General features: G+C 53.9%; 1 protein-coding gene across 1 annotated transcript in view; it reads right to left on the reverse strand.

Moving 5' to 3' along the window:
• ARRB2 (arrestin beta 2) overlaps window positions 1-7,546 on the reverse strand; it is an 8,574-nt gene extending 1,028 nt beyond the window's left edge. The window contains exons 1-13 of the mRNA XM_024735742.1: window positions 7,421-7,546; window positions 4,499-4,529; window positions 3,811-3,871; window positions 3,654-3,698; window positions 3,227-3,423; window positions 2,871-2,930; window positions 2,435-2,502; window positions 2,166-2,301; window positions 1,842-1,926; window positions 1,470-1,542; window positions 1,040-1,177; window positions 244-327; window positions 79-158 (exon numbers count right to left, since the gene is read on the reverse strand). Of these exons, the coding sequence (XP_024591510.1) occupies window positions 79-158; window positions 244-327; window positions 1,040-1,177; window positions 1,470-1,542; window positions 1,842-1,926; window positions 2,166-2,301; window positions 2,435-2,502; window positions 2,871-2,930; window positions 3,227-3,423; window positions 3,654-3,698; window positions 3,811-3,871; window positions 4,499-4,529; window positions 7,421-7,443 (1,081 nt within the window). The 5' untranslated portion in view covers window positions 7,444-7,546. The remainder of the gene's footprint in view (window positions 1-78; window positions 159-243; window positions 328-1,039; window positions 1,178-1,469; window positions 1,543-1,841; window positions 1,927-2,165; window positions 2,302-2,434; window positions 2,503-2,870; window positions 2,931-3,226; window positions 3,424-3,653; window positions 3,699-3,810; window positions 3,872-4,498; window positions 4,530-7,420) is intronic.
• Between the last annotated feature and the right edge of the window lie 4,035 nt (window positions 7,547-11,581).

Raw genomic sequence — 11,581 nt, forward strand, 5'->3', positions numbered from 1 at the left:
CTGAAAGGACCGGCTTTTTCCTCCACTGGCCTTGCTTCAGGCCTTCCCTTGCGGGGCTTGGGCGGGTGGCAAGCTCACCTGACTGGGGTCTGGGGAGGGTGATATGGTCATGGGGTTTGGGGTGCATAAGAACAAAAGGCAGTTCCACGGAGACATCCCTGGGGAGAGAGAGAGGCACGGTGATGAGATGACACTGCAGCGCCAGAGGAAAGCCCTGCGCCACCGCCCCACCCCAGCACTCACCCGCCTCGAGACACCACCAGCTTCACCTTGACCCTGTAGGACACCAGGATTCCCAGCACCTCCTTGTTGGCACCCTCCTTAACGCTGCAAGTGGGAGGAGGAGTTGGACCAGAGCGCATTGCCCTGCGCCCTAGGCTGGTCTTGTGTAAGGTACCCGGCTGCATCCTTCCTCTCATCTTCTCAGTTCTCTCCAGTAAAAGCCCAAGTCCTTGTGACCCAGCAGCCCTGCACTGTCTTGCTCTCCATTAGCCCTCTGACCTCACTTCCTGCTCCCACGCTGGCCTCAAGGCCTGCTGTGTGTGGTCGTGTACAGAGGTGCCAGTGTGGGTGAAATCCAGCCCACCCTTGGCGGAGCTGTTCCGAGAGGCACGGGGCCCGCAGAAGCCAGCAGTGGCTCTGCAGCCCCTCCTGCCGCCTCAGACACACGGGGCCGTCTGCCTCCGCGTCTTTGTGCCTGTAGTACCCTCTGCCCGGAGCACTCTTCCCCTGCGCATCCACAGTACCTACTTCCTTTATATCTTTCCTCAGAATTCACCTCTGGATTACGTGCCCGCCCCCCCGCGCCCCCACCGCGGCTTTATATCTCCTTTCTCTGCCTTGCTTTTTCTCCTCAACACCTATGACTAAACATGCCTTATATTTTGCCATTTATCTGATCTGTCTGGCCTCCGTCTCCGAGAACGTAAGAGATGTTTGGGGTCTGTTCTGTTCATCGATAGAGCCTGGCACACACCTGGCGTGGAACGAGTGTCTGTCTCCTGTGCTGCAGGACTCCCCTCCCCCAGCCCCCCCTCACATGGTGCTGGATGCCAGGTTGGTGTCCTCGTGCTTGAGCTTCCCGTCCAGGGCGAGACCGCGCTTCTCCCGGTTGTTGCTGAGCAGGGGGGTTATGGTGTACACCTTACAGAACGTGGAACTGGGCGACACCTGGTCACTGGGGGATGGGGACAAGAGAGCGAGACTCTGGGGGCGCAGATGGGGTGAGGGGGCAGCTCCCACCCCCAGCAGCTTCTCCCCGGTCACTAGCCCCTGCCCTCTTTGGGCACACGTCACAGGGAGGAGGTTTTGGCTCGACCTGCTCAATAAAATGAGCAGCTCGGAGCCACTCAGCTGGAGGGAATGCCCTTGTAAGTGGACAGTTCGGGAAGAATTGCCCCCCAACTTCACGTTCCCTGGGCCTACTCTTCTCCCCTGAGGTTGGGACCCAGGGCTGTTGTGCTACTCACTCTTGTTCGATCTGAGCCACAGGACACTTGTACTGGGCGGTGCTGAAGAGGCAGATGTCGGCGTACTGTCTCACTGTGGGGTGGGGTAGGGCCAAGCAGCTCCACATGGAGTGCCGGCAGCCCCCGCCCCCCAACTCCAGACCCAGGCAAGGGCCCTGGCCCCAGCGCATCACCGCCCCTGCCCCTCTGATGACCCGCACCCTCCCCCTAGCAGTAAACCCCACCCCCATCTCATCCTGGGACAGACAGCCTGAGTCCTTTGAGCCCCTCGGGTCTCCCCACTGGGCTATGTCCTGGGGCTGAGCTGATGCCTGAGGCCACATTTGCAGCAACTCCCTCCCCTAAGACACTTTTCCAACCCCCATGTCCTACCAGAGACTTTGATCTTCTTGACAGTCTTGGTGGAGTTGTTGGTGACGTGGACATTGACATTGAGGGGCTCCCCATGGTAGTACAGCTTTTGAGTGGGGGGGTCAGGTTAATCGGATCTTTTTTCACTGGTCCCATTATTAGTGTGCCCCCTGACACACACACACACGCACACACACACACACACACACACACACACGTTGCTAGGCCTCCTCCCTCTAAACCCAAGCCCACCCCCAGCTAAGGTGGCCTCCTTTAAAAACACCATCCTGACATGTGGCTTCACCCCTCCCCCCCGGGTCTGCAGCAGCTGGGTCCCCACCCCACCTCCTTGTCCAGGGAAGCCTCAAGGTGGAGGGACCGGTCAGACATGAGGAAGTGGCGTGTGGTTTCAGCCGAAGGCTGGGGGCCGGGTTTCTCTGGGGCAAACTGCACCTTTCGGATCACCAGACGCACGGAGTTCCTGGGGGCAGAGATGAGGGGTGAGAGGGTCAGTCCTCAGATGCCCAGACACTGGCTCTCGCCTCCCACAGGGGCCTGGGGCTCCTGGGACCCAGAGGGAATGGTCAGACCTGAGGGGAGGTTGCTTCTCTCACCTTTTGTGGCTTTTCTCTTCTAGTGATTTGGCACAGAAGGCTCGAATCTCAAAGTCTACCCCACAGGCCTTGGGAGGGGGAGAAAAGGTCACATCTTACACAAGGCCTCTGCCACTGCCGCCACTCCCTTCCTTCCCACTTCCCTGTCTTGGCCATGGACTCTTGCCCATCATGGTCTGAGGAGCGTAGGGCCTGGGTCTTCCGCCTCTGCCTCCCCGAGGCCCGGCCCGGCAGAGGCTCGGTCCTCGCTGCACAAGGTGAGCCCCTCTACTCAGGGCCGTGCAGGTCAAGAGCAGGAGGCGTCGCAACTGAACAGTGACCATTCCATACACCCACTGCCATGGGGGACATTTCCCTATCCTTAGTCCCACCCTGATGCCTCCTCCCGCCCCCCGGTGTGTCCCCTGGCTCTTGCTGGACCCTGTTCCTCCCGTACCTTCCCTGTGTCCTCTGGGCCTGGTTGCAGGGTGACGGAGCAGGGCAGGTTCTGGGGTATCTGTGGCAGAAGAAAAGAGTTCAATTCTTCCAGAAAGCCCCAGAATCTTCCTCCCAATCTCAACTTAAGAGGTTGGAGGACTCCTGGAGAAGAGAAAGGAAAAAGGAAGGGGCCCCGGGGGGAGGCAAAGAGGCAAGGGCTTCCTGAGTGCAGGGTGACCCTGAAGCGGGGGTTCTAGGGTCCCTCCTCACTGTTTCTCCCAGACCTGCCCTTAACAGGTGCCTCACCGCCCCCCCCACACCACCCCCAACACAGTCCCAGACGCCTTGCTCTGCAGAGGGTGGGGGTGTCCTCACTGTGAAAAAAAAGGGGTGGGCATGCTTGCCCAGCTTCCTCAGCAGCCGGTCCTGCAGGCGGGTGGGGGGCCGGGGCGGGTTGGGCGTTGGGGGGAAGGCCTGGTAGTTGGCGATGAACAGGTCCTTGCGGAAGGACAGGCCCAGCACATCCAGGTCTTCGCGGCCATAGCGGAAGGCACAGGTGAGGGTCACAAACACTGGCAAAGGTGGGCAAGGTAGGGTGGTCAGGAGCCCCCCTCCCACAGTCCCCTCACCTCCTAGCAGCAGCTGCTCCTTCCTCAGCAGCATAAAACCTGCCTGAATCCTACTCCTGGCTTCCGCCTCGGCCCTCCATCTCCCCAGGGCCCCTCTCAATGCCAGCCCATTTCATTTCCCCACCTCCCTCTTTCCCTCCCTCCCCTGGGGCCCCTGGACTCAGGGCCAGTACCTTTGCGGTCCTTCAAGTAGTCAGGGTCCACTAGCACCACGCCATCTGGGAAGGGGACACATGAGCTCAGTTCCTGTCAGGGCCTCTCCTCCATTCCTGGGCCCAGGAACTTCCTCCCCTCTTGGGGCACACGGTGCCACTTTCTGGGCACACTTACCTACAGGATCCACTTTGTCCAGGTGATCTACAAAGTCCCGCTTGCCCAGGTACACGGTGAGCTGAGGATGCAGAGGGGTCACAGGGAAGATTGGGTAGGCGGGTGGCAGGGCTTCAGAGCCCTCAGAAGTGGCTGCCCTGACCCTGGTCTTCCCAGGCTGGGGTATCTGAAGGAGTTTCTCCTGGTTTCCTCCCAGTGGGGTTGGAAGAGGAGAGTGGTGGGCTTTGCCGGACTAGCCAATCTTGAGGCTTTTTAACTGCTCCCTAATATCTTTTCGCACTTCTGAACACCAGTCGGGTATATGTGTGTGCGTGGGTCCAGGAGGACCTGGCGCTCGGCAGGCAGTTAGAGAGCCTCACTGCATGTCCTCAAGGACTTCTGGGATAAACAGGCCATAGCCTGGGGGGATGTTCTCTGTTCCCAGCCCCAGGCACCCGTGGGTTGGCTCCTAAGTGAGCTTCCGGCCCCTCCCCCTTGGTCTCACTTAGGGACCCAAACTGAACTGAGCCTGTCCCCACCCAGCCCTGTTGCTGGCTCAGGCCTTTGCGGCAAGGGGCTTCAGGAGGGAAGGAAGTTGGCTCTTAGCTGTCACAGGAAGTGGGGAGCTTGGGGTTGAGGACTGTCTAGGGGCAGGCTGGGCCTTGTGAGGGCCCAGGGAGGGTTGGGAGAAGCACTGTGGGAGACTCACCTTGCAGTTGGGACTCGACTTCTTGAAGACCCTAACAAAACAGAAAGGGAAACCTCACTGCCTCCCTCAGACTCAGCAGGGACCCCAGTGCCAGGACCTTGTCCCTCCCAGCCTGAGAAGCAGAGGTCACCCGAGATTCCTGCCTGGAGGCTTTGGGGCCTTACCTAGCCCTACCTGTTCCCACTTCTTCCCAGAAGGAAAGGTAACCAGAGGTCCTTAATACTCCCAGCATGGCAGCCCCTCAAAGCTGGTTGCCATGTCAACGCCCCCCCCCACCCCCCCGTAGTTCCCCTCCTCCCAATGGTTGCCAGAGGAACCACTCAGGCTCTTCCTAGAGGACCTCCCCCAGGGGAACCTGAATGGACAGGTTGCAGTAGTGTCTGTGTAAGGCCTAACTCTCTTTCCATCTCTGGTCTCCACCTCCCACAAGAGCTGGAGTACTTGAAAGAGCAATGGCTCTAAAATGGTTTCTATTATGGGCAGTACCTAAGTGTGACCCTACTCTCCATTAACCTCCAACTGTCCCCGTCTCTGATCTCAGCAGCTTAAAAGCGTATTTGTCTTTCAAGGCCCAGCTCAGATATCACCTCCTTTAGAAAGCAGATCCAGCCCAGACTCTGGTCACTCCCTTTTTTGGGATTCCTGTCACACGTTGTTTATGCTTTACCTATGGTGTGATAGCGTGCAAGGGCAGTTAGCTGTGTATCATCTATCTCACCAGATAGACCGTGAACAGCAGAGGCCTTATTAATTTGGGTGTCCCCAGCACAGCACCAGCCATGAGACAAACACGGTGATGCTGGCTAACGTTTATTGGATGAATGGTCTATGCTCAGTACTGTTGCAAGTATTTCACGTGTGTTATCTCAGTTAACACTCTTAGCAACCCAATGATGGGAGATCCTAATGTTCCTATTTTACAGGTGAGGAGACTGAGGCACAGGAGAGGTCAAATATTTTACCTAAGGTCACAGAGAGTAAATGGTGGAATTTGGGTGCAAACAGGTATTCTGGCTCTTCATCACTAAACTATTGTACTATCCTGCCTCTGTTATTGGCATTAGGTTTGTTGGAGTGAAGGAGATTCACTTTCCAGTTGCTGAAACAATCGAAGCCTGGACTCCACCCATTGCTGGGAGGGTAGGGAGGTGTCTGGCAGCCCCTGTGTCCTGGCCACTGTGGGCCTATTCTTTGCTGCACCATCTTGCTCCTCCCAATCCACTCTGCCTCCGTAGTGATATCTGTGAAGGGTCCCCAGGTAGCAGAAATTGAAATCCTGCCAAGTGGCCCATCCCTCCCCTAACTCCACCACCCCAGTTTTTGCTATAACAACTTCACATGCCCCTTCTTCCCAGAAGGCCAAGCTATCCAAAGACTATAAGGCATAGGGTATGGAGGCCCCCAGGTATCCCCATCTGATAAAGAAGAGCAAACATTGGTAAGGTGGCAGCTAGGATAACCACCCTATCTCCTGTCCCCACTTGGGGGCTGACTGCTGTGGCATCCTCCAGCTCTCCCTCCCCTTTGCTTCTGGTTTTCCTCTTTGTCCTAGTGTTTCCTCCTATTAGGAGTACTGGCAGAGGGTTGGGACAGCCACAATCCGTTGGACAACTGGAGTGTGGCTCTGGGGTAATTGCCCTGAAGTAGCTGCAGGGCACCTGCCCTTTAGATTCTAACCCAGACAGCCTCCTGCGGGCTAGGGAGGAGCAGTGTGTATACTGAGGTTGGCATGACCAGAGAGGTACCCAGTGAGGGGGCAGGGGGCAGCAGAAGCAGATGCCCCTTCACACTTCCTGCTATTCTCTCCATTTCCTGTGGCCCAGAATTTGATGGGGGTGGGAGGAATTGTGCCAAGTCAGCAGTCCCCCTTTGGTCCATCCGTCCCCCTCCCTGAACCACATAACGGAAATCTGGGGCCTCCCTCAAGTCAGCAACTTCCCCTTTCTCTGTGTTTAACCCCTAATCCAGGACACCAATCCTCCCTCCGATCATCTCTCCAATATCAGTTGACTTGGTGCTCACAAACCTATGCTTTCCTACTCTACGGGTCGGGGGGTGGTAGGGCTGGTAAAATTTTTTTGCGGAACAAGTGACAAACCAGAACCAGGCCCCCATTCCTGATCCTCTCCGGAGAGAAGCAAATAGCCCCAGTTTTTTTCCTCTTTTGCTCCTGCTCTCCAGGGATTCAGGCGTTCACCCACTGCCCCCTTGGGGGTGTTGGGTCACAACAGGAAGTGGATTTTGCTAGAGACCAAAAAACAGAACTCGGGGTGTCAGTGGAAGGAAGGAGCCTCGATTGCACAGAAAACATCCGGGGAGTGGATGGCGTGCCCAGGGCAGATACAGCTTCCCCTCACCCCCGGGAAGAGGGGTAAGGCCCAGAATCGGGGAGGGTCGCCAAGCACTCTGCTCCACCAAGATGAAGCTGTTGCTCCTAGCAACCCGGGGGAAGGCAGAAGTTTGGAAGCGGAGCCACCCGGCCCTTGGGACAGGTTGGGGCAGCCCGACTGCCTGTGGGTTACTGGACAGGAGGCTTTCCAGTGGCTCGGAACGAGTCTAGGGGGGGGATCCCGTCCTGGCATCCAGCCTGCCCATACCCGTCCCCTCGGGGCCGGCCACCTGCTCCGCCCTCCTCCGCCCCTGCATCGTAGCCTGTACTGGAGTCGTCCGGCCCCCACATGTCTGCGAGAACCCAGATGCAGGTTTCCTGATCCCCTTCAGCCCTCGCTTTCTGCATGGGCTGTGGCATGCGTTCCCCTCATCATCCCCGATGACCTAGGCGTGCGGCCCCGGATGGCTGTCCCCTAGGGACCCAGGAGTCCGACCCCCGGATTCTCTCCCCCGGGTTCCTGTCTGGGGACCGTCCCGGCACCCGCCCCGAGCCGCCGCCCACGTCCCGCTGCGTGGCCCCACCTCTCTTACCTGGTCCCGGGTTTCTCCCCCATGGTGCGCGCGCCCGCCGCCCGCCCGGTTCGCGGCTAGCTCGCAGCCTCCTAGCCCGCTGCCAGGTCCCTGCTCCTCCCCGCGCCACTGCGCACGCGCGCCCCCGCTCTTTCTCCACTCCCCCCTCCCCTCCTTTCCCCCCCGCCTCGGATCCTGGGGAACTGGGGCCAGATGCGTCAGCCCGGATCGCGCGCGCCACGGCGCTGCCCGCCCTCTCTTCACAGACACGCGCGGTGATTGGCTCCACCCGCTCCCTCAGCACTCCAGCCCCACCCTTCCCGAAGGATCCCTAGCTGGCGCGCGCTGTCCCTACACCCTGCTCTTCCCGCCCATCTCTCCGCCCCTCCGCACCCGCTTAGGAACTGATTTGGCCTCCTCAAACGAAGGCGCCCGCCTTCCAAGAGATTAAAGCCCTCTGATTGGTTCCCTGCATCCAGGACCTTGCAGGGGTCCCCTCCCCTTTGTTTGCTTTCTCAGTGGCGGTGGAGGAGAAGGCGGTGGTGGGGGCGGTGCAGGAGCTCAAGCACAGTCTAGGAAGGAGGATGAGGGGAGGCACACGTGGGTGAACGGTTCCAGTTGCGTGATGCTCGCCTATGGCGCGCCTCTCACCCTCTCACCCCAGAGCTTGTAGCCGTCTTTGGCCCGCCCTCCCGCTTCTTTATTGTGGTGTGTCAGCTCCCCCTGGTGTCTGTCTTTGATCTTTGCAGGGTTACTTTTCCTAATTTCTCTTAACCACCCTTCTCCATCCGTTCATCAAAGCTAACATCCATTCATGCACGCCTGCATCCATCCATGCCTATTTTGTGCTAATCACTATGCTAGGAGATGGGGACCCAGACATGAAGTTACATGGCCCCTGCCTTCCTCGTATGGTTGAGGAGACATAGAAAGAGGTATTATGATTCTAGGAATGCTATAATAGAGGTATGACTCAGAAGACAAAGTGACTCCCAGCGCTTGACTGGGGGAGGGATGGAGGCAGTGCAGGCTGTCCAGAGGAGGGGACATTTGAGGACAATCTTTCTGAAGGGTGGGCAGAAGTTGAGAAAGGGTTTTCCAAAGAGAGAGAAAGGCAAGGGGCACATCCTGTTCTGAGGTGTCTGTGGGGTTAGAGGGCAGGAGAGATAAGGCTGAGGAGGATGGCTGGAACAGGAGTGTGAAGGATATTGTATAGCAGGTAAAGGAGTGAGACAGGGGCCTCTCGTGGAGGAGGACACATGGATCCAGTAGTGGTTTTTTTTAAGCCAAGGGGTGGCTTAAAATCTTCCTAAAGGATGAGATTTCTCCTTTAGGAAGATAATTCTGGGCAGTGTGGAGGGTGGAGGGTGGAGGGAGTGGGGCACGGCTGTTGTAGATGAAAACTAGTCAAGGAGAGATGATGAACAATAGAGTGGAAGGGAGAAAGGGGGCCAGGCTGAAGAGTCATTTTTAGGGCAAAATTGAGCGGACTGGGGGAGGATGATGGATGATGGACATTCCTAGACTTAAGGAGCTAACGTATTCTCTTTCTTCCATCTCTTTCCCCATACTCCCCTGTCTCCCCCAAATGAACTAATTTCACCCTTCTCCCTCCACTTTTCTGTGCAACAAAAAGTAATGTACACAACAAGTTTCTGAAATCATCTTTAAGGTTCAAATACAGGCTTACTAACCAGCTGCTACTTCCCCACCCCCAGTTCTCCCACCACCTTCTAAGCTCGCTCTTCACACCTTTCGAGCTTTAGCTCATGCATTTCTTTTAAACTCATGAATCACTTTTGTCAAAGGGTCATGACCAGTAGGTAATGAGATCTATATTGCTACATATCTAAAGTGATTTTGGAGCTGAAAGGTAGTGGTCTGCATGGCATTAAAGCTACTGTATTTAAAAAAAATACTAATATAAAGACAACTGTAGAATATTAAAGAAGGCTGGAAAGAATGAAAGAGATACACCATATAATCATAGTGGGAAAGACCATCATTATAAAGACATCATTTCTCATATTGCCTATACATTTAATGCTGTATCAAAATAATAATGAGACTTTATTGAGGGGGGAACCGGATTCTAAACATTATCAAAAGAATCAACTTTCACATATAGTCAGGAAAATTCTGAAAAATTGGAGTGAAGCAGGCATTTGTCTTACCAGATAATTTGTTATGTTATGATAATTAAAATAGTGTTATTGGGGCAATCATACTAAATGTGGCGATGAACAGAATAGGGTGTCCAGATACACACCCACATGGTAGTATTTCAAGTCCATGGAGAAATAATGGCAGATCCACTGGATAGGGTTGGGACAATTGGCTATCCATTTGGGGAAAAAAGTTGTATCTCTCACACCTTAAACAAAATGAATTCTAAATGGTTTAAGATCTAAATGCACAGAATAAAACTATAAAACGATTAGGAGAAAATACATGAGAATATTTTTATAACCTTGGAGGTTAGGGAAAGCCTCACAAGATATCAGACCCCAGGGCTTGAAATAATAACAGCTTACACTTTATGTACGGTATCTACCATGTGCCAAACATTGTTCCAAGCATTTTACAAATATCAACTCATTTAATCCTCACAAGCCTATGAGTGAATGTTCTACAATATCCCCACTTCATAGATAAAGAAGGGGAGGCACAGTTAAGTAACTTGCAGACTCACACAACTTGCAAGAAGCAAAGCTGGTGTTTAAACCCTGCAGTCTAGCTCCAGAGTCTGTGCCCTTAATCATAACACCTTACTTGAAAAAGGCTAAGAAATTTAAAAATAACAAAATAAAAAGGCAAATTGGAAAAAATCCCTTGCAACCTTGCAACACAGATAACAGTCAAGAATACGTTCCCTCATCTACAAAGAGTCCCTACAAATTAATAAGATAAACAACCCAATAGAAAAAGGGGTAAAAGTTATGGAAAGATAATTAATAAAGAAGGAACACAAGTGTCTACTAAACATATGAAGTTACTCCATTTCACTAATGAAACAAAAGAAATTGAAAGAAGGAGATATTCTTCTTCATTATTCAGTAGACAAAATTAAAAAATAAACCTAGTTTTGGGATGATGTATTAACTAGAGAACACTGTTCTACATGGTTGGCAGGGGCGTTAATCGATGCAAACTTTCTAGAGGGCATTTTGCTTAGTTCTTGCCAAAATTTAAAAAGGCATTTTCTTACATCCAAAACTCATTCATTTATTCACTCAACAAATATTTACTGAGCACTTTTTATGTGCCAGGTACTACTGTTCTAGGGGATGAGGATAAAATAGTGAAGATGACAAGACCCTTCTCATGGGGTCTGTATTTTAGACAGAAGAAACAGTCAGTGAGGACTTCCCTGGAGGTGCAGTGGTTAAGAATCCGCCTGCCAATGCAGGGGACATGGGTTCGAGCCCTGGTCTGGGAAGATCCCACATGCCACGGAGCAACTAGGCCTGTGCGTCACAACTTCTGAGCCTGCGCTCTAGAGCCCGCGAGCCAAAACTACTGAAGCCTGTGTGCCTAGAGCCCGTGCTCTGCAACAAGAGAAGCCACCGCAGTGAGAAGCACATGCACCACAACGAAGAGTAGGCCCCGCTCACCGCAATTAGAGAAAGCCCACGCGCAGCAATGAAGACCCAACGCAGCCAAAAAAACAAAAAAACACAACAGTCAGTGAATAAGTAAGAAAATAAATTTTGGATAGTGCGATGAGCTGTAAAAAAAATTAAATAGGGTAATGTGATAGAGGGTGATCGGGGTGAGAGTGGGAACTTCTTAAAAAGGAGCCCTTTCTGAGGATGGCCAGATGGCGTCAGTCATACAGAGTCAAAGGAACGTTTCTCCAGGCATGTGCCAAGGCACTGAGGTGGGAATGGGCTTGCCAGAGGACAGAAAGTAGGCTACTGTGGCTCAAGGATAGGGAAAGAGAGGGAGAGTGACTTATGTGGTATGTGTTGAGGTCACAGGTGGGTATGGGTCGGATCGTGGGGATTCTAGTAGGCCAAGGTGAAAAGATGGGATTTCATTCACATGATATTTGGAAGCCACTGAAGGGCTTTAAGCAGGGAGTGACAAGGACTGACTTCCATCTGAAAAGACAACTCTGGTTGCTGCGTGGAGAAGGGAGTACAAAGGGCCAAAAGGGGAGCAGGGAGAGCAATGAAGAGG

This window comes from Neophocaena asiaeorientalis, unplaced genomic scaffold, assembly GCF_003031525.2.
Source record: "Neophocaena asiaeorientalis asiaeorientalis breed wild unplaced genomic scaffold, Neophocaena_asiaeorientalis_V1.1 scaffold129, whole genome shotgun sequence".
NCBI classification, from domain to species: domain Eukaryota; kingdom Metazoa; phylum Chordata; class Mammalia; order Artiodactyla; family Phocoenidae; genus Neophocaena; species Neophocaena asiaeorientalis.